This window comes from Lynx rufus, unplaced genomic scaffold, assembly GCF_022079265.1.
Source record: "Lynx rufus isolate CCGP_SWC_20201006 ecotype Redwood Valley unplaced genomic scaffold, mLynRuf1.p SCAF_9, whole genome shotgun sequence".
NCBI lineage: Eukaryota > Metazoa > Chordata > Mammalia > Carnivora > Felidae > Lynx > Lynx rufus.
In genome coordinates this window covers 103,941,484-103,964,002 of record NW_025814897.1, presented here as the reverse complement: position 1 = coordinate 103,964,002, position 22,519 = coordinate 103,941,484, and the positions used below count along the sequence as shown (strand labels likewise).

General features: G+C 49.7%; 2 protein-coding genes across 2 annotated transcripts in view; one reads left to right on the top strand and one right to left on the bottom strand.

Annotated features, from left to right (window-relative positions):
* Positions 1-723: 723 nt before the first annotated feature.
* Positions 724-3,660, top strand: MPEG1 (macrophage expressed 1). The gene has a single exon (XM_047071087.1). It carries the CDS (start codon positions 802-804, stop codon positions 2,953-2,955), a length of 2,154 nt encoding a protein of 717 aa, XP_046927043.1. The 5' UTR covers positions 724-801; the 3' UTR covers positions 2,956-3,660.
* Positions 3,661-9,443: 5,783 nt separating this feature from the next.
* Positions 9,444-22,519, bottom strand: part of DTX4 (deltex E3 ubiquitin ligase 4) — a 33,297-nt gene continuing 20,221 nt past the window's right edge. Inside the window, exons 7-9 of the mRNA XM_047071133.1 lie at positions 19,638-19,799; positions 14,040-14,129; positions 9,444-9,677 (exon numbers count right to left, since the gene is read on the bottom strand). Coding sequence (XP_046927089.1) covers positions 9,444-9,677; positions 14,040-14,129; positions 19,638-19,799 — 486 coding nt within the window. The remainder of the gene's footprint in view (positions 9,678-14,039; positions 14,130-19,637; positions 19,800-22,519) is intronic.

Below are 22,519 nucleotides of genomic sequence, written 5' to 3'. Positions count from 1 at the left end.
ACATTTCTACCTGAAAGGAAACAACACAGTGTGGGGACCACTTGCCTTCACTCTGAATGCTGAGGACGATGCAGATGGAGGTTCACGGAATCCGCTTCAGGTCCCTTCAGCTCTGCTTCAGGAAATAGCACCGCCAAAGCCTATACTATTAGGCTTGTAACAGTAGAACTCCACAGTCCTTGTGTCCAAGATTTTCAGTCTTTTCTTGTGTGTGAATTGCCTTTACCCTCAGGTGAATGGGAAACCCAGCCCTCAGCCTTGACCTACAGCTACTTGCCTAGGTAAGGCGGAGGCAGTGTGTCTCAGCAAGGATGATGCTACCATTCACCTCTGCATTTACAGTAAAAGGAAACTAGTATTGGAGTCCCAGGGGAGAGCAGTTCAGGAAACTAAAACATCAAGAGAGTGAGCAAAAAGCAAAACGAGAGCTTTCTTTCAAAGCCGGAAATCTCCCATGGAGGAAGCACTAAGACATGCGGTCGCACTTTTTCTGAGAACCCACCGTGGCTGCAGAGTAACCAGCCTGGGACTGGGGGCTGTGGGGGGCAGTGAGGGTGGTTAACTGGTAAGGATAAAGCTAGGACAACATGATTTTCTCAAAGTCCTGATGGACCTTAGTATTCCATTTGATTCTCATTTCCCCATTTTGCAATTAGATCAGCCCAAAGAGGAACTGGTGGCTTTAGGGGAGCTGCTATATGTGTTTTGTTTCAGCAACTGCCTTCTTTCCCATCTGTTCGGTTTGCACCAAGCTCGCTGGCCGCTCCTTAGGGCTGGCGTGTGCCCGGGGGCTTCTGAGCCATGAACAGCCTCAGGGGTGCTATCCTCTTGTGGGCACTGGCAGCGTGGGCTAAAACAGATAAGTCTCTGGGTGAGACAGATGAGACCGGATTTCAAAAATGCAAGAATACCTTAAAACTACCTGTTCTGGAAGTCTTACCGGGAGGTGGCTGGGATAACCTGCGGAATGTGGACATGGGACGGGTGATGGACCTGACTTACAGGAGCTGCAGGACCACGGAGGATGGACAGTACATCATCCCCGACCAAGTCATCAGCATCGCCCAGAAACAGACCAATCTGGAGATGAACTCCGAAGTCCTGGAGTCCTGGGTGAATTACCAGAGCAGCACCTCCTACTCCATCAACCTGGAGATCTCCCTTTATTCCAAGGTCAACGGCAAGTTCTCCTCTGATTTCCAGAAGATGAAGACCCTTCAAGTGAAAGACCAAGCCATAACAACCCGGGTGCAGGTGAGAAACCTGATCTACACAGTCAAAATCAACCCGGCTTCAGAACTCAGCTGGGGCTTTAAGAAGGAGCTCATGGACATCTGTGACCGCCTGGAGAACAACCAGACACGGATGGCCACCTACCTGGCAGAACTGCTGGTCCTCAACTACGGCACCCACGTCATCACCAGCACGGATGCTGGGGCTGCTCTCATCCAGGAGGACCACATCAGAGCCTCGTTCCTGCAGGACAGCCTGAGCAGCCGTACTGCCCTGACCGCGTCCGCCGGTGCTGCCTTCCAGAACATCGTGAACTTCAAATTTGAGGAGAACTACACTTCGCAGAACACCCTCACCAAGAGCTACCTCTCCAACCGAACCAACTCCATGGTGCAGAGCATCGGAGGGCTTCCTTTTTACCCAGGCATCACCCTCCAGGCCTGGCAGCAGGGCATCACTAACCACCTGGTGGCCATCGACCGTGCCGGCCTGCCTCTGCATTTCTTCATCACCCCCAACATGCTGCCCGAGTTGCCGGGGCCGCTCGTGAAGAAGCTGTCGAGGACGGTGGAGGCTGCCGTGAGACACTATTACACATTCAACACCTACCCTGGGTGCACAGATGTCAATTCACCCAACTTCAATTTCCAGGCCAACACTGATGATGGCTCTTGCGAGGGAAAAATGACCAATTTCTCCTTCGGAGGAGTTTATCAAGAATGCACCCAGCTCTCTGGGAAGGAGTTTGTCCAACTCTGCCAAAACCTGGAGCAGAAGAATCCGCTCACTGGTGATTTCTCATGCCCCTCTGGCTACTCCCCAGTCCACCTGCTGTCCCAGATCCATGAGGAGGGTTACAACCACCTGGAGTGTCTGAGGAAGTGCACCCTCCTCATCTTCTGCAAGACTGTGTGCGAAGATGTGTTCCGGGTGGCAAAGGCTGAATTTAGGGCTTTTTGGTGTGTGGCCAGTGGGCAGATACCAGAAAACTCAGGACTGCTTTTCGGGGGCCTCTTCAGTGGTAAGAGCATAAACCCTTTGACGAATGCACAGTCGTGCCCTGCTGGCTATTTTCCACTGAGACTTTTTGAAAATCTCAAGGTATGTGCCTCTCAGGACTATGAGTTGGGCTATAGGTTTTCAGTCCCCTTTGGCGGGTTCTTCAGCTGTGCAGTGGGGAACCCCTTGGTGAATGCTGCCATATCCGGAGATTTAGAGTCACCTTCTCTAAGAAAGTGTCCCGGGGGCTTCAGCCAACATCTCGCCCTCATCAGTGATGGGTGCCAAGTGTCCTACTGTGTCAAGGCTGGGCTGTTCACAGGAGGGTCTCTGCCCCCTGCCAGACTCCCACCTTACACCAGGCCACCCCTCATGAGTCAGGCTGCCACCAACACTGTCATGGTGACCAATAGCGAGACTGCAAGCTCCTGGATTAAGGATTCCCAGACCCACCAGTGGAGGCTGGGGGAGCCGTTAGAGCTACGCAGGGCCATGAGGGTCATCCATGGAGACAGCAGCGGTCTGTCGGGAGGGGCGGCAGCTGGGGTCACAGTGGCAGTCACTGCTGCCCTGGCAGCCACCGTCACCCTGGCCATCTACGGCACCCGGAAATACAAGAAGAGGGGATACCAGGCATTGGAGGACGAGACGCAGAGTTTGGCTGCGGGCACGGCAGCACCTGGAGATGTCCCCGACCGAGAGCAGGAGCAGAGTCCAGCCTAAATTTCTCCCAGGAAACATTTCTCTCATCTCTGGCCAGAACCACAAGCATGCCTCTCCTTCCTTCTTTCTCCACTTCTGCCTGAGGACTGCAGCAGCAGGTGCAACAAAAGGCAGGTATAACTTTGTGACTTCCTTAGGGCCCTGGGCCAGGAAATGAACAGAGAGCTCTGTGGACAGGGGTTGGGGTGGGGGAGGAGAGCACATGTGACTTTTTAAGCAAAAGTCATCAGGGGTAGGGGCTAAAACACAAAGAGGGTGTCTTTTCTCTGTGTGCATCATGGATTATCTTCATCTGAATATATGTGAAAAGAGAGGAGGGAGCATGTTAATATTTGGATTTGGAGACCATGCGTTTAATCTGAGGTCAGCCACAGTTTCCAATTCATGAGCTATAAGAATTTCTGCCTGTACGTGTTACCCTCCCTCTGTTCTGTTTTGGTTTTTTTGTTTTGTTTTTAATCTCTCTGGATTTCATGCTCCTGGAGGCTGAATGATCCCCTGGAAGACCCAGGAGGTCCCATGTGGCCTCTGATTTTCAGCATAGAGGGCTCTGTACTGATGGACTGGGTCCTTACAACTGTATCTAAACAGAAAGATGTTGTCTCTCCTAAGTCCATGTTTTCCAACTTTCCAACCACAATTCAGACTTACTCCGACCAGACCACTCTTGGCCTTCAGACTAGTGTCATAAAGTCCTCAAAAACAGATTTTAACTTATAATCTTCTATTAGGAGGTCAAGGGAGAAGGGATGGTTTGGAGAAAAGGCATGAAGAAAGAAAGGGTGAAAATTGGAAAAGATCCTGGTGCTCAGGGTAACTGGAATTCTTACCCATAACCACCTACTTGGCTTATGGAGCTGCAGATTTGGGTAAAACAAGCGTTCCATTTTCTCAGTCTCTGTTACCAGAGTACCGTCCTTTCTTTTTCCATGAGTGGTCCTTCCCCTTCCTGTCCTTGTATCACGTGTACACATCCCCAAATACACACGTGCACATACCTCCACAACCCCCCTCCCCCGGCCTCCTAGCACACACACACACCCCAAACACAACCCCACTCCCAACTCCCCCAAACACACACACCCCAAACACACAGAGCCATAGACACACACACACACACACACACACCACATTCCAACAAAAAGTCTGCATTTCTCTAGGGGTGGGAGATAAAGAAAAATGCAAAAGTCAAAGTAAGCCCACACCCAAGTATTATTTCCTCCCTAAAACCAAAACAGAGTAGAAACTACCAATTATGTATCCTACCTTTGTTTTTTGTTTTTTGTTTTTCCAGCAGAAAAGGGACTGATATGATCAAATCCCTGTTTTTAAATGAAGCAAAAAAAGGCACCCAGCACCCTCTGTGACACATGTATTTCAGTCCCAGGCTGACTTCCCTCAGGCATCTAGAGGGATGCATGCCTGTTACCTGGCATTTGGGGCTTTGCCCAATTTTAATACCAATCTTACTGAATTATAATGAATAGGGTGAGTCTATTAATACTTCTCCGCAACATCTTTTTTTTCTAATTTTCTTTTTTATTAAGTAAACTCTACCCTAGATGTGGGACTCCAACTCATGATGCTGAGACCAAGGGTCACGTGCTCTACTGACAGAGCCAGCCCCTTCTCCACAAACTTTTTTTTTTTTAATTTTTTTTTTAACGTTTATTTATTTTTGAGACAGAGAGAGAGCATGAAGGGGGGAGGGGCAGAGAGAGAAGGAGACACAGAATCGGAAACAGGCTCCAGGCTCCGAGCGGTCAGCACAGAGCCCGACGCGGGGCTCGAACTCACGGACCGCGAGATCGTGACCTGGCTGAAGTCGGACGCCCAACCGACTGCGCCACCCAGGCGCCCCTCCACAAACTTTTTAATAGTTACACAACTCTTCACCAAATCCAATGTCATTAATGAGCTCATTTCCATGAAGGATAATCTGTCCTCACCTCGTTAACATTCACAGTCGAGAGCTTAGGTTCACATAAGTCCTGAGGAGCCTGAAGATCCCAGGTTCCTTGTCCGCCTCCCACTGTGAATACCAAGCGAATCACAGAAGGTGAGCCCTGCCCCCCACCCCCCACCGCCAGCCACAGGCACTGATTTCTACATCCTCTTCTCTGAACCCTGCCTCTTAAGCATTAAAATATTCTCTCAAACCTGTGGGTGTTTTGTGGGTAAATTTCAGCTGAGCTAACCACTTTTCTGCAAATTCCCCGTGAACCCCTTGAAGATTACGGAGCCTGAGAGACAACAGTCCAGCTACAGGCTGCCAGACTTTGTGCTAACTGCCCTTAGAAATAAAAGTTCTTCACAAACTTCTGTTTCTCACAGAGTTGCACATAACCATGCATTAAAAATGTGGACCTAGGGGCGCCTGGGTGGCTCAGTTGGTTGAGAGACTGACTTTGGCTCAGGTCATCATCTCATGGTTTGTGAGTTCGAGCCCCGCCTCGGGCTCTGTGCTGACAGCTCAGAGCCTGGAGCCCACTTCGGATTCTGTGTCTCCCTCTCTCTCTGCCCCTCCTTCACTCATGCTCTCTCAGAAATAAGTAAACATTAAAAAAAAATTTTTTTTTTTTTTTAATGTGGACCTAAGGAACACTGTCCGGCTGCTCATCCACAGGAAATGAGAACGCAGGGCTTTGCAGTTTGCAATCATCCTTTTGCCAAGTCAGCACCTGGAGAGGGGAGTTCACAGGCTGTTTTCCTGATCTGTGAGCTCAGACTGGGCGCTGCGGGAAGGCTCACCCCAGCTTCCACCCAAACCACACTCCCCAGACTCTCAGAAATAGAGACACATGTGGGTGACAAAGGCAGCTTTGTGTTTGCATTTTGTGTTTGTGTCTGTGTGAGCATCAGGATTAATACTACACATGTATTTGACACACAACAGCCTGTCAACTATTGAAACCTATGCTATATTGTCGGGTGGAGGGCACTGTAAAAAGCAAACATTCATGTTTTTTAAGCCGGTCTTTCCCCCACAGATTCGCTTGCATTTCCCCTGCCATGCGGTCTCTTTCTTGAGAGGAACAAGCAGTCAGGTCAGGTCCCTTGGTCAAATGTGTGGGTGGAAAAGATATGGGGGGGCTGCCGAGAAAGAAGGGAATCCCCTGCCCCCAGTCAGTGGAAGGACTTGTGGTTGCTCCCAGACTCGGAGAGGTGCCCCAAATGCCTCATAGGCGCCCTGACCTACAAAAAGCAGAAGGGGAACAGCAATTTGTGGTTGTTCATTTGCCATTTATTGTTCTGCACATACACCTCATGAGCACCAGGTGGCGATGTCCTCTCACAGAGCAACACCAAGGACTTCACAACACATCGGTTAGTTTTTACATTAGGGCATTCACCTTCCCTCTCCCAGAAAACCCCCACGCAAATGCCAGTGACCACGGACAAGGATAGGGGACAGGCCCCTTCCTGTACCACGCGGGGTCTCCTCCCTCCCCTCTCATGCACACGACAGTGCAATACCAGGACAAGTACTTTTGACCAAGTGTAAAACCACAGAGAAAGTCCAAGTTCTACAAAAGGGCAGGAGAAAGGGTATGAAACACAAAGGCACGCACAACCACATATACACAATTGACCTCTAAGGGACAGGCATCTGACAGAGTTTGTCTGCAATCCCATTTGTCATCCCTGGAGACTCAGGAAGGGGAAAACCAGGCAGCTGGTGGTCCGGCCATGACAGGCAAGGCATGGGGTTCCCTGTGCAACCCAGGGAACAGAGCAGGAACAACACTGGTGGGGAAACGTCCCGTGTCCCAGGGATCGGTGCTCAGTACCTCCGCTGGCAGGGTGCTCACTGCGCCTGAGACCGTGCCTTTCTAGGCTGGCACAAAGGGCAAAGGGCTGCCTCCCCCCTGCCCCCCGCCTTGCTTGGCACAGCGTTAAAAGGAAATTCAAGATCCTTCTGCCCAGAAAGTCCCACCGAAGGGCAGCACAAGGAGGAGGTACCCCCTGCTGAGCATCCTCAGGGAGGAAAAGAATGGGGGGTACAGACACGGTCGGCATCCTAGGGGTAAGGTCTTGAAGGTATTAAGACTTACCCTCGAAGTGGTATTACCCCTGGCACACCGCCTGCCTTCCTATCCATTCTCTGAGTCCCCTTCCTTCTTTTCTCGGCTGTGCCCTTCCCCACCCATACCTTCTGCCCGAGGCAGGGAAATCAGCCTGTCCCCGCTGCCATGGCCAGTTGTCAAACCTCATTTGCCTTCTTTCCCCACCTCCTGCTCCACAGCTGTGTGTTTCTACCCACTGAAACTGTGTGTTTCCTCATCCCTGTGGGTGAGAAGCTCAGAAGACACTTGACCCAGGTGCTGAAGGGCAGAGATGGTACTAGGGGTGCAGTGAGGCTGTTCGATGACCTCTGGGACAGGGTGGCCTGGCAGAGGGCACGGTTCGGGGGGGGAGCGGATATTAAATGCCTCAGCCATGTCTCTTCCGTTGAGTTCAAGTGTTTCCTCCTGACTGGCAGGAAACTGTGCCCTGTGGTGCAGTGGACTCAGGCCCAATCTCCTGGTCCGCTGGTGAGAGAAGATGGTGGCCGGCTGACCTGAGAGCTGAGTTGTCAGGAAGTATTCCTCTCGTCAGAGCTCCCTCTGCTGGAGCCAGTCAGCAACCCGACAGCCATTCAGAGAATAAGGAAAGGCCCAGCACCAGTACCTCCCAAGGAACTGGGCGACACTCAGGTGCATCCACTGGCCACACCAATGTCAAAATGGCTTCAGGCAAACAGCAAGCGGCCACGGAGCCAGCTCTCAGGAAAGCCTGGCTTCAGGTTCTAACTTAAGTACCATTTTTGAAGGTTCTTTTGTTTCCATTTTTCTAGCATCAAAAACCTTCCAAATATTATGAAATATATATGGATATATATACGTCAAACCCCCAAAACATGAGGTATATAAATTCAAATTAGTATCCAGAGGAACTTCCCCCAAACACATAGTTCAAAGAACCCACTTTCAAAGGGGGAATTGGGTTTCCTTTCTTGATCCCCCTTCTCTCCTCCCTGACCCCCAATTCATTCCTTAAGGGAAGTGAAAAGCAAGAGGAATATTGGGGAGGGGACAGACAGAGTCTTGGGACACAACCCAAATGCAGGTTGGACTGGACCATGATGTGGTCCCAACCCTGTTGGGAATGAGCTAAAAAGTCTGCCTCCATGCTCTAGGTCAATCTGTAATAGATGAGGGGCCCAGCCCCCTCTGGGCTCTGATTAGCAAGCGTGCATGGAGACAGATCGAAGCCCTCATAGAAACATGACCGGATAGACTGGTTTAGATACGGTCTTGAAAGAGATATAAAAAGGGGTCAGTCCAGTCCTCACCTGACACATCTCCCCAAGCACTGTTCCAGGGGGGCATCTAGAAAGATGCATGATTGTTACCATTTGGGTCCAAGTTTACTGTGGAAATGGGTTGGCAAAGGGTGAAGAAAGTCAAGGAACCACAGCCTGGCTGTTTGAGCCCCATCAGAGCTGGGGTTTGACAGTTTGCAAAACAGAATGGGAGAACAGGATGGGACTGTCCACCAACCTGGCCCAGTGGTGCACACTCGCGCACACACACACACACATATGCGCATACATAGATGGCACAGAACCCAGCCTGGGCTCTACTCACAGTGACTTGATGAAACTCATGGAATCTTTGAGCTGGTCTGGGATGAGTTGGGAAGAAGGCTATGGGCTCCTCTCCCTGAGGACAGTTCAGATGCTAAGTGGGATGCAGACTCTGGTCTGATCAGAGAGGGGCTGGAAACATCATGGGATGCCAACCCAGAGAGGAATCCCAGAGTCCGTCCATCCACACAAGAGAACCAGATGCCTCTTTGGACAGGTCGAAGATGTGAGGAGGGAGGGCCCAGAGAGGCCAAGGACTATTCTGAGAGCCGAGTGTGCTCCCAGAAGCCTTTGCTTCTCTGACCCTCTTGGTGAGAAGTGCTTCCTCGCTGAACACCGAGGCATCGACATCTGATGTCACAGCAATTTAGCGGTTCACCCCTTTGCCCCCCAATCTTGCACAGTGAGAGCTCCTCGCCTCCAGAGGAGGAGAGAAAAGCAGAAACTCCGCTCTCAAAGCAGAGTGGAAGCAGCAAGAAGCCAGCTGAGGCATTGAACCTCAGGCTTCACAAGGCCAAGGTATGGAGTGCCCACGCTCTGTCCATACCCTAAGTGTGCTGACCGTGCCCCTACTCAGGGGGGCGGGGGGGGGGGTTCTTGCCTACCCAGCACCGAAAACTCCATGGGAACAGACCGAGGATGGCCCTCATCCCATGTCCCCTTTGTGGTGGATGAGGTTTATGAATGACATCACCTTATTCATCTCCCTCCCCGCTGTGGCCAGGAGGGATGGGGAATGGGGATAGGACAGAGCGGGAAATGAGGGGATTGGGAGGGCATGGCACCAACTTCCACCTCGATTCTCCCACTTCCTGCCCTGTGGTCCCCGCGGCCCCTCCTGGCTCAAAGACCCTCCAGCTCAGTCCCTCTCCTGGGTAGTGCTGTCCTCGGAAATGCCCTGGGCAGCCAGCTCAGCCAGCACATTATCCAGGTAATTGGCATCTGGGTAGCCGTGACCCGTGAGATTAGAGCCAAACTCTGTCTTGTGGTGGACCTCGTTCCAGATGACGGTGTCTGACTCGCCGGTGGTGCTGGAGGTACCGATGGCAAAGATGAGGCGGCGATCCCAGGCCACAAGCAGCAGCTTCAGCACCTGAGCGAGGGGAGGCAGGAGACCAAAGGCAGACATTCAGTGTTGGTCAGAAACTATGTCTTGATGGTGGGGTCTTCCCAAGGGTCCATGTCTTCTGGCATCAGGATGCCCCCAGCGGCACAGTGAATAGAAAGAATTTGGGGGTGGGGTCAGGGAGCCGCAAGGTAAAGTCTTGGGTCTGTCACCAACTAACTGTGTGACCTTGGGCATATTCTGTCCCCTCTCTGGGCCTTAATTTCCTTACTTACAAAATGGCAACGCTCTGATCTGCTAAATGGTACGAGGGCTTTCATAGCAGTGCCTGGCACCCACACCTCAACAGATGTTAGCTACAGCAGCCTGGCTAAAAGACAGGATCTAGGAATTCGAGGCACTCACGATCCAAGAGCTTCTGAAGCGTGTCCGCCATTCCCTCCACCGCCCGAATGCGGCATTAGTGCACCCTCAGCTAGTGGTGTGGCAGAGCTCTCTGGTGACATGGTTGAAGTGGGGTGACCTCTGCCAGGCCATTTCACATTCATTTACTCACCTGGTCCACACAACCACACATGGAGGCAGATCTGGCGGGGGCTACTATTGTCTCTATTTCATAGGTGAGGCCCAGAGAGGTGTTCGGGCTTGAAGAGTGTTCTCATTCAGCTAAATTTTTAAAAAATGGCCGTGGAGTAAGACAAGGGCCTAACACCCTACCCAGCATGAAGACGGCCGATAAAAGTGACCTGGATTCAAAAAAGAATGACCGTCGACACGCTGTGGGCTGGAGGTGGGGAACTGTAAGAGTGGTAATACCAACATGAAGTAATGGCACATGGTAGAGATACGATCGACCCTCCCCCGAGGGTTTACTTACTACGTAGCAAGCACTGGGTCACGTACCAGTGACAACAACTCGACAAGACAGGTATTCTCCTTATCTCCTTTCTACACACGAAGAAGCTCAGAAGATAAAGACTTGCCCTGTTCGTCCAGCTAGTACATGGCAGAGGGCCTAGACTTCAGGACTGCCTGAACTTACAGTCCGTGGTCTGAGTTACTACTCTGTTGACTCTCAGATGTGGATCCATACAGAATTCATGGGGGAAGATGCTTCTGAACTGTCGGAGAGGAGGGGGGAGGTACAGCTGACCCTGAACAACACGAGTTTGAACTGTGCAGGTGCACTACACGTGGTCTTTTTTTTACAGTATAATATAAAATATAATATATATAATACATAAAAATATAAAATATAAATATTTTCACAGTATGATACTTATGATTTTCCTAATAATATTTTCTTTTGCCTAGCTTACTTTATTGTAAGAATACAGTATATCATACACACAACATACAAAATACGTGTTAACTGGCTGCCTATGTTGTCGGCAAGGCTTCTGGTCAACAGTAGACTGTTAGTGGTTAAGTTTTGGGGAAGTCAAAGTTGTATGTGGATATCAGCTTTGGGAGGATAGAGGTCAGCACCTCTAACCCCTGAGTTGTTTAAGGGCCAGCTGTCCATTAATACAAAAGGACATGTAGACACACACAGTAAATGAATATGAGCCAAGGCATGTGTAATTATAACAACAGCTGTCACCATGCTGGGCGTTTTACAAATGCTACTTTCACTTAATTCTTTTCAACGTTTATTTATTTTTGGGACAGAGAGAGACAGAGCATGAACGGGGGAGGGGCAGAGAGAGAGGGAGACACAGAATCGGAAGCAGGCTCCAGGCTCCGAGCCATCAGCCCAGAGCCCGACGCGGGGCTCGAACTCACGGACCGCGAGATCGTGACCTGGCTGAAGTCGGACGCTTAACCGACTGCGCCACCCAGGTGCCCCATACTTTCACTTAATTCTTAACAACATCCTGTCCACACAGATAGAAATCATAACCACTGTTATATGGATCCAGAAACTAAGACCTCAGAATGTTCATCTTTATGCCAGTCCCCACATCTGGCAAATTGCTAAAGTAGGACTCGAACCCAGGCCAGTTTGTCTCCAAAGCCCAGGCTCTTATTACCTCACTGTGCAAGAGCCCAAGGTTAAGGTCCCAGACCAGCAGATGTGAAGGATAAAGGTGAGGAATTAGTGAGAGGGGAAGGTTCAGACCCCCACCATAGTAGGTCTTGAATGCCAAGCTGAGAAGATCGTACTTTGTAAAGAAGGAAGGGAAAGATATCAGAACAATTTTTTGGGTTTTTTTCTACCTTATTTCTTTTCAACAAAAAAGTTTGGTGGTAGAAACTGTACTTTAAGATACTTAACCTGGTGGCAGGTAAAAGATGAAAGTATTTATGGGGCCCCTGGTGGCTCAGTGGGTTAAGCATCAGACTCTTGATGTCAGCTCAGGTCATGATCTCATGGTTTGTGAGATCAGGCCCCGTGTCGGGCTCTGTGCTGACAGTGTGAAGGCTGCTCGGGATTCTCTCTCTTTCCCTTTCTCTCTGCCCCTCCCCCTGCTCATGCTCTTTCTCTCTCTCAAAATAAATAAACTTAAAAAAAAATGTATTTACTAGGTGGGTATGGCAGGATTAGAAAAGGAGTCACGTGGTTTGGCGGGCAGTTCACTGGGAAACAAGCCAGTGGGGTGGTGGCTCAGAGAGAGAGTCCAAGGAGACTACTGTGTCCAATATGGGTCCCAGGGATTCTGGGTATGTCATTAACAAGAGGAGGGAGGCCTGGAAGAGAGGGGGGGCAGCTCTTGGCAAGAAGATTCAAGTTTTAGCAGTAGGACTTCACAGCAGACATGTTTAGCCAGCGGTTGGGACTGTAGAGCTGGGGCTCAGGCACAGAAATATGGCTTGCTCAGGGCTCAGGATCAGGACTGGTCCTGACTTCTAATCTGAGGACCCTGCACTGGGTACGTCTTCACCATGTGGTTGATTTTCTCATTGTTCCGCATGATCTGCTTCCTCCTCTGTAACAGAACACCCATGCCCTTTGCCATGTGACCCAAGGGGCTGCCTTGTAGGCAGTTCATGACCCCGTTCCTTGTGTGGTGTTCATGACTTGCTGGGGCCTGTGAAAGGTGAGTAGGAGCGACAAGCTTCCAGCAGCAGCTGTAGTGGGTTCACACTATTCCACTCGGATTCTCTCTTGCTCCTCTGCTCCCTTCCAGGAGAAGGGCAGAGACCACAGAAAGGCTGCTCCTTCAGCCTGGATTCCAGGACACGGAGCCCCACGGAGCAGACAGAGTAGACTCATAGCAGCCAAACAAGCCACAGCCACTGGCATGCACAGTGCATGAGAGTCAGCATTTGTTGATGTCAGCCTCTGAGACCAAGGTTGTTACCCAGCAGGACCTAGAGAAAGCTAGCTAAAACCCACTTCTGGTCCAGCACTGCACCCCACAAGAAGGGGCACGACACCCCCTTAGATCAATGGTTCTTTTCCTTTTTGAGATAAGGGAAGGTTTGGAAATCCAATCGTTTTCTGGCCTTAGCCACAGAAAAATGAACATAAAGATTTTCATTCTAATTTTACGATTCATAGAACCACTGAAGCTTGAACCATGAATCACCGGGGATCCAGAAACCCAATGATTTTTCCCTCTGTCTTTTGGGAAAGTCATAGAATACAGAAGTACATTAAAAGAAAAGAAAAAAGGTAATCTCCCACAAATTAGGATCCCTGCCCTGGAGCAGTGCCTCTGAAGCTTTAATGTACTGTCAGATCACCTGGGATCTTGTTAAAATGAAGGAGTTTCTAAGGTTCTGCATTTTTTAAAAAAGTGTATTTACCCATTTTAAGAAAGACAGAGAGAGTGCAAGTGGGGAAGGGGTAGAAACAGACAGACAGACAGACAGAGAATCCCAAGAAGGCTCCACTCTGTCAGCGCAGAGCCCAACGCGGGGCTTGAACCCACGAAGCCATGAAATCATGACCTGAGCCGAAGCCGGACGCTTAACCAACTGAGCCACCCAGGTGCCCCAAGGTTTGGGCTTCAGTGGTTCTATGAATTGTAAAATTAGAATAAAATCTTTATGTTCATTTTTCTGTGGCTAAGGCCAGAAAATGATTGGATTTTCAAAACCTTCCCTGATCTCAACACCAAGCTTCTAGGTGTTGTCACTGGTGCTGGTCCCAGGACCATCTGCTAAGCAGCAAAGCCCCCTGGGAAAGGATCCTAAAATAGATGAATTATTGCCAGTGCTATCCAGGAGAGGAAAAAGCCCTGCCCCAACTATCCTGCAAAAGAAAACATTCTAATCGTCCCCACCTTAACCTACAGTTGACTCAAATAAGACCTTGTTACCATGTGCATCTATGGTAAAAAGAGACTCAGCTCTTTAGCCTGTGCACAGCAGGAAGCAAAACTTGGGGCCCTGACACAGACGCAAATCCTACCCCCCAGCCCCCCAAACCCCCGTTCTTACTTTTCTCCCTTTCTCGCTGTCTGGAAGGTAACAGTGTCTTGGGAAGCCACGGGCGCTGAAACTCTTCCCAGGATTCGGGTGTTCCGGCCCCTGAAAGCAGAAAGGAAGCCGGCGAAGGGCATTTTTCAAGATGTTTTTAATGAAGGGGTGCAGACCATGCGTGACTAATTCAAGTAATGATGACAATAATAACGGTCATAGCGTCTGGACAGAGAACAGATCCCAAAGCAGTGATAGCAGTGGTTTCCCGCCTGTTTTGGAGTCGTTAGACCTGCGTTTGGACCCAGAGCGGCCACCTCCCGATGTGTCGGCTGGAGCCCTCTCTTGGGGTGTGGGTTCCCCCATCCATCGAATAGGGAGAGTGTGAAGGCTAAAGTGAGCTTGGCACCGCAGTGCATAGTAAGAGCTCAGTAAACGTTCATCATCATCACCCGGGGGGGGGGGGGGGGGGGGCTCTGGCCACGGGCTCTTTTGTTTTACAAAAGAGGAAAACTTCAGCCTAGAGAGGTTACAGGGCTTCTCCAATGTCAATGGCTTTGCCAAAATTTAAGCCCAGGCTTCCTGAGGCACATGATGAACTTTTTCCCTCTAAAGTACTCAGAATAGCAAAAGTGCCTCTGAGCCAGGAGCCTTGGAGTCATCTTTATCCATTCATCCACTGATGTGCATGTAGGGTCTTGGCTATTGTGAATAATGCTGCAGTGAACTCGGGGGTGCACTGATACCCCAATTCAGCAAGCAAGCAGGGACAGGAACTGATGCAGAATTTGGCCAGAAGCCAGGATTCCTAATCAGGATCCACAGGCCCCCTTGAGAAGCTCATGAAAAGTGAGGGACTTTTCTCCCAGAACCAATGCATCTATTCCCCCCCCCCCAACCCCTTCCCACCCCAAACAGAAATGTTTGTCTATAATTTCTGAGCATCCCTGACCCCCTGAGGGATTTAAAAAATCCCTTCTAGATGAAGCCAATCTAATATTGATAATTCCATGCAGCTCCTAGCACAAGCTCTCACACAAATGATAACTGTGCCGTGGCTGAAAAAAAATGAGTCAAGGAGTGAACGAATGCATGAATGAATGAAGAAACTATAAGAAAACACAGACTTTTCATTTTTTTCTTATAGTGGATGGTGGTTCCAGACTTATTTTTTAGAAGTTTATTTATTTATTTTGAGAGAGAGAGAGGGAGAGCAGGGGAGGGTCAGAGAGAGAGAGAGAAAATCCCAAGCAGACCCTGCGTGTCAGTGCAGAGCCTGATGCAGGGCTCAAACTCTGGAACTGCGAGATCATGACCTGAGCTGAAACCAAGAGTCAGACACTTAACTAACTGAACTTACCCAGGCACCCATTCCTCCCAAACTGAGTTTTAAATCCTGTGATTTAAAAAGATTTTTAATAGCATGGCTCAAGATCATCTATCCTTTCCAAATTGAACATCTTAAGCGCGATACAGGAGAAGGGAAGTATACCCCTGGGCTGAGAGAGGTGACAACGTCTTCTTGGAGATGCAGGACGTGACAGTTCTGAATTTCATAGTCCCATGAAATCACAGCACATTTACAACACGCTCACGGCCACAGCTGTTTGTAAGCCAGACTGCCCAACTCCAAAGACGATTCCCAGCACGGCTCTGCCCGCGCCTCACCCTCCTGGGACTTGCCTGTCTGCAACACAGACACCCGCCTGGCGCTGACCCCAGGAGGCTGTGTGCTCCCTGCACGTCGCCAAGTGGAGCAGTCACGACTCTGCCTCCTCTAGATTGGAGACTCGTTCTCTGAAGTGAAGGCAGAACTCCAAGTTCTCGACTCCTCTTGGAAACCCCAAGCCCTTGTGGTCTCTGGAGTCTCCAGGGACAGGGACGGACACAGCACTGAGGGGTCCTGCTACTGACTCGCAGGGGGTGGTCTACAGAGTGGCTGCACTGACCGCAGAGAGATGCATTTCCCTTGGTGCAAGCTTGAGTTTTCCTGGACGATCCGTGATCCATGGCGTCTACACAGGCAGCAAGCGGCCCCTCAACACCACCCCTCCCACCCCCTCGACCCCCGTGCTGGCTCTCCATTCTTTAGTCCCAGAGGCTGGGAAAAGAATCTCCTGCAAAATGGTTGCCCCGCCCTGATCTTTGCCCTACTTCCCACCAGAGATCAGCCACCGGCTGTCTCTCCCGACTCCCCGACTCCCATATTGTCAGTCTTGTCCCTACCATCCCAACTGGCTGCCTCCAGTCATTCCAGAAGGTCACAGCTGCCCCCACCTCCAACCACATCTAACTCTCCCTCATCCTCCGCACCTTCCTTGTTCAGGCCCCATGACCAGAATGGTCTCCTAACTGGTCTATCAGGTCACCCCTCACTCCTCCGCCAGGCTGACCTTCCCAAAGTGCAGTCCCAACTACACAACTTCCCAAAATGCTGGTCGCGTCCAGCAGTGAGCTGGACAAACAAAGCCTGACAAATAAAGCTGCAGCCCTCACCATGCTGGCGTCCTTCCATGGCCTGCCCACAGTCCTCCTTCACTCTCTGCTCCTTCACGCACCCTCCTCCCATCCCCCACCGTCGCAAGTCCCCAAATTAAACTCTTCCTTGTGGCCCACCAACACCCCTGCTTCCTCTCCGCCACAACTCTGCTGTGTCCTCCCACTAAAAACCTTCTCCTCCATTTCTTTATGGCTCTCAAGGTTCAACTACTGGTGCCCTGCACCAGAAAGTCTCCTCAGACCCTCCCAGACAGACAGACATAAGCCCTCTTCTTCTTTACCCGGACAAGTAGCTTGCTCACATAATGCCAGTCACCGGGCACTGAGCCCCTGACCACCGTGCCCAATACCACAGCAAGCACATACAAATGTTCACTCCCATTCTTACAAAGCCCCCTGCACAGGAGGTTCTCAGCTATGCGGATGAAAAAACCAAGGGGCACCTGGGTGGCTCAGCTGGTTAAGCATCCAGCTTTGGCTCAGGTCACGATCTCATGGTTTGTGAGCTCGAGGCACGCACTGGGCTCTGTGCTGACAGCTCGGAGCCTGGAGCCTGCTTCAGATTCTATGTACCCCCTCTCTGTCTGCCCCTCCCCCGCTCAGGCTCTGTCTTTCTCTGTCTCTCAAAGATAAACGTTAAAAAAAGAAAAAAGAAACCGAGCTCAGAGAGGTCTGGTGGTTGTCCAAAGTCCCAGCCAATACAGAATCACCCAGGATTCAGAACCCAAGTGTCTTCAGACTTTGAAGACCTCTTGTGTTGCCCCCCCCACCCCCCACAGCGTTTATCTATGGTGCACATTATGTTGTGTTCTATAGTTCGGTGATGTAGACTTATTTTCTCTGACTGGCTGGTAAGTCCCTCCAGGAATAACCATATTTTTCTTTAAATTATTTTACAGACTATCTCACCTGCTCTGGTTTATTTCTGCCACATCTCTTACCGCTAGCTGGCAATACCTTGCTTATGTATCTGGGCATTGACTTCCTCATCCCGCTAGAATGGGGGCCTCCGAGGAGAAAAGACTGTGTCCGCTCTGCTCACCTTTGCTTCTCCAGCACCTAGAACAGTCCTGGCCCATAATCCATCCTCCAATGTTTGTTAAATAAGAGACAAAATGGAAGAAGGCAAGGAAGAGGGAGGAAGGAAGGGTGAACTGATAAATAGTTGCCAAATAAATGAATCCTAGATCAGTTAGAAAATCTTCAATGTGTGAAGGAAGGGGCACATTTGTATTTACTGTCAGGAATAAGGTTCAATTTGTTCCTTAGGGCTGTCTTTCAAAGAATCAAAAGAGGAAAGAAATGCCCACAAAAATCAAAGCCAAGGGACATCTATCGAATTATAAATGCAAATATCATTTGACAAAGAAATTCTACTTCTGGAAAATTATTCTACAGATATACTCACATGCATACAAGGTTATCTGTTACAGTATTATTTGTTGTAGTAAAAAGACTGGAAGCAATCCATATGCCCATCAAGTGGAGACTGTTGAATATAAATTAGGGTGCATGTTGAAAAAAAAAAATTTAAAAAAAAAAAAAAAAAAAGGTCCGTGAGTTCGAGCCCCGCGTCGGGCTCTGGGCTGATGGCTCAGAGCCTGGAGCCTGTTTCCGATTCTGTGTCTCCCTCTCTCTCTGCCCCTCGCCCGTTCATGCACTGTCTCTCTCTGTCCCAAAAATAAATAAACATTGAAAAAAAAAAATTAAAAAAAAAAAAAATTAGGGTGCATGTATACTATGGATTCTCACCCAGAGCCAAGACGGAACGAAGAAGCTCCCTCTATACCAACATGGGAAGGTCTACAAACTATATTGTTAATTGAAAAAACCATGGTGCAGAACAATATGTCTAAACTGTCCCCCTCTGTGTACCAATGGGAGAGGTGCAAACAGTCTTTGCTGCACATGCACGGAGAATCCTGGGGGACACGTAAGAAGGTAAGAACAATGGTGGAACGTGGGGGTAGGAGGTGAAACCGGGTGGATGGAGGAAAGGAAACTTTTCACAGTATAAAATTATCTTATTTCTCTCCGGCTGCTGTAATGAGACACCACAGACTGGGTGGCTTAAACAACAGAGATCTATTTCTCACAGTTCCGGAGGCTGGGAAGTCCAAGGCGCCAGCAGATCCAGTGTCGGGTGGGCGCCCACTTCCTGGTTCATAGACTGCTGTCTTCTCCCTGTGTCCTCGATTCAGGAAGGGATGCGGGGGCTCTCCGGGGGCTCTTTTACAAGGGCACCCATCCTGTTCACGAGGGCCCCACCACATAACCTGTTCAGTTTCACGGAGTCCCAGCTGGAGAGGAACTTGTACATGGGGGTCTCTCCCACCTCTGATTTAGATGGTATGTAGGTGAGTCCTCGGATTTAGACTTTAAAGTTGATGCTGGAATGAGTTGAGACTTTGGGGACTATTGGAACAGAATGTATTTTGCAAGCAAGAAGTACAAGAAGTAATGGACTGCTATAAACTGAGAGTCTGTATCCCTCGGAAATTAACAAGTTGAAATCTAACCCCCAAGATGATGGTATTTGGAGGTTGGGTCTTGGGTGGGTGATAAGGTCATGAAGGTGAGCCCTCATGAATGGGATTAGTGCCCTCATAAGAGAGACCCCAGAGAGCTCCCTCACCCCTTCTGCCACGAGGACACAGCATAAAGATGTCCGTGACCTAGGAAGCAGGGGCTTACCAGATAGTGAATCTGCCAGCACCTTGAGCTTGGACTTCCCAGCCTCCAGAACTGTGGGAAATAACTTTCTGTTGTTTAAAAGCTACCCAGTCTGTGATATTTTCTTGCAGCAGCCTGAACAGATTAAGACAAACATATTACCGGGGCACCTGTACAGCTTAGTTAGTTAAGTGTCCAACTTCGGCTCAGGTCATGATCTCACAGTTCGTGGGTTCGAGCCCCGCATCGGGCTCTGTGCTGACAGCTCGGAGCCTGGAGCCTGCTTTGGATTCTGTGTCTCCCTCTCTTTCTGCCCCTCCCCCCTCGTGCTCTGTCTCTGTCTCTCAAAAATAAATAAACATTAAAGAAAAAAGACAAACCTATTGCCTGCAAACACTGAAACTTAAAAAATAAGTAAATAAAAGCCCGTGGCTGACTCGGGAGCACCTGAATGCCAGGAGGGATGCTGTAGATGATCCGGATGGTTTTGCAGTCGGGGTGGCCGGGCAGGGAGTGAGGGATGAGGTGGTACTCCATCTTCCCCGGAGGCTGGGTGCCTGTCTTCACCCCATAAATGGTCTTACAGGTTGGACACTGCAAACTTCCGTCCTGAGGGCACAAGGCAGGAACAGCCAGGTTGGGAAACAGTTTTGGCAACACACCCCTAACCCCACCTAACCCTGGAAGGGGACAAAGATAAAAGGCCAGGGGGACAAAATGCACCCAAATAAGTAAATTCCACAAATTAGCTCCATGCTAAGGGCCATGTAAGAGAGACCCCCCCCCCCCCATCCTTGAAAGGCAGAGCAGCCCATGCGGGCAGGGAACATACACAGGGAGTCATTATTGAACCGTGAAGTACCAAACAACAAAGCACTAGGGAGCAGCCTCTGCCCAACTGCTGAGCATCACAATCCTGACAAAGCTTGCTGGAAACAAAGATGCTTGGACCCCACCCCAGGCCACCAAACTGGATGGGGGGGGGGCGCTACAGAAAGTAGCAGTGAAGAGTGAGAACTTTGGATTGGATTCTCAGCTCTGCCATCTACCTGCTAGGAGACCTGGAGCAAATCGCTTAACCTCTCTGGGTCTCGGCTTTGTAACAGAACAAGGAAAACAATAGTATCTATCTCACTGGGTTGTTGGAAGGATTGAATTAGAGAACCCACAGGAAGTGCTGACCACTAAGTCGTGTCTCTAACTGTTATTAGTACTTTTATGACCCCTAAGGCTCGTACAGGTTTAGAAACCACTGCTCTGAAAAGAGAAAGTGGGTGTCGTGTGCCCGAGTAGATGAAGCTGACTTTAAGAAAATGGTCCTTAAAGAAGAGCTCTGGACTGGTTTTGAAGGATTGAGGACAAGGTCTGCACAAGCAACGAGGGAGGGAATGAGTTGTTAGTGAAGGTGTTTTAAATCTTACAACAGACTTTACATCTTGTTTCACATAGGCCTTGCCTGATATCAGCTTTAAAGGAATATTAGCCTTAGTATTTATTATTAGCCCTAAAAATGATTCCCGGGGCGCCTGGGTGGCTCAGTTGGTTGAGCGTCCAACTTCAGCTCAGGTCATGATCTCACAGTTTGTGAGTTTGAGCCCCGCGTCGGGCTCTGTGCTGGCAGCTCAGAGCCTGGAGCTTGCTTTGGATTCTGTCTCCTTCTCTCTCTGCCCCTCCCCACTTGTGCTCTGTCTCTCAAAAATAAATAAATATAAAAAAAAATTTTGTTTTAAATGGTTCCCCATTTTGGGGCGCCTGAGCAGTTGAGGTCATGATCTCCTGGTTTGTGAGTTCAAGTCCCACCTCTGTCTCCCTCCCTCTCTGCCCCTCCCTCCCCCTCAAATAAATAAATATTTTTAAAAAAGTATTCCCTTTTACAGAGAAGAAAACTGAGGCACAGCACCATGAAAGGACTTGGACACTAGTTAGGGCTTGGTCCTCAGCGGTCTGTACAAAGCCCACGGCTCAGTGGCTGTGTTGGGGCGCAGGACAAGACTCTGGATGCAGATATATAAGGGGCCTTGGCTTCACACTGGGACCCAGCGAGGCGTGGCCTGCACGGCTGGGAGGAGACCTTGTTCCCAGGCTTTCCAGAAGAAAGTGGGTGAGAAGGAAGGCGTGGGCAGGGAGCCATGTGTGCAGAAAAGGCTGTCACACAGCCAGGAGAGAAGTTCTCCAGGACATCCGCACCATTTCAGGAGGACAGCGATCCTCTGTGGAGCTATTTGGGGACCTTCAGCTCAAGCTCTACTAATGTTAAAGGAGTAACTTGCATTCAGGGCAATGGAGAAGGTTACTTCATGTGGTCAACGGGACAGGAACCCAAGGCTTGGGGCCAAGAACCAGGGTTCCACCTTCTGCTCTGGGCTTAACTTGCTTCATGGCCTTGGGAGAACCACTGCGTTTCTCTGTGTCCTTTTGTTTCCTCTTCTGTGTGAAGAAAATTTTAAACGGCATGCTTCAAAGTATTAGTGCAAAGAGGAGCTAGATTGTTCTTGAAAATAGTCGTCAAAAAGAGAATGAACATGCTAAAAAATCCCTTTAAATCCAAAATAACCTCTTAAAATACAAAGCCCCAATGAAACCTTTTAACCTAGGGTCAGGAAAGTGAAAACCAGTTCAGACCGCATCATCCATCAGTGACTGAGCATGGGCTCTCTGAGACAAAGGTCCCAAGGTCAGCCCAAGGTCAGCACTCTGGGAACTTCAATCACAGGGCTATATAAAGATGAAGGGAAAAAAATTATACCTATAATACCAAGGAGATATCCATTTGACTAATAATGGTAATAATGCCCTGGAAAGTAGGTATTGTTTTATCTCCATTTTCCAGATGGAAAATGAAATCTCAGAGAGATTGAAAATCTTGCCCACAATCACTCAGTTACTAAAGCCAGGGTTCAAGCTTGGGTCTGCTGACTCTCTCCTCTCCTCTTTCCCACAGCAGGAGAACTACAGAGCAGACCCCGAAAGGCAGACTTTTGGGGGGGAGGGGATGAGTAAGAAGCTGGGGACATCAGGGAAACCTCAAATTCTGCTGCGAGCCAAGCGGGGTCTGGAGAAGCAAGTAGGATTTGAATTCATGGGGAGAGGGGAGTGATGGTTATTCCAGGCACAGCAAAGGACATGAGGGATGTCAGTGGCTTAGTAAAAGCTCGGACAGTGTAAAGAGAGAGTTAGCATCTAAGGAGACTCGCAGATTCCTGGAATCCAGCTTCATGGAGGAACACTGCTCTGCCGTCAGTATGGACCAGGTGAGCATCACAGACAGCCTTCCCCTCCTCCAACAGTGAGCTTCGAAGGGACTAGAAACCTGCCCACACTGGGAGTAA

What these genes read in the sequence shown, in the direction of transcription:
- MPEG1 (XM_047071087.1), top strand. Translation starts at nt 802, where the DNA reads ATGAACAGCCTCAGGGGTGCTATCCTCTTGTGGGCACTGGCAGCGTGG.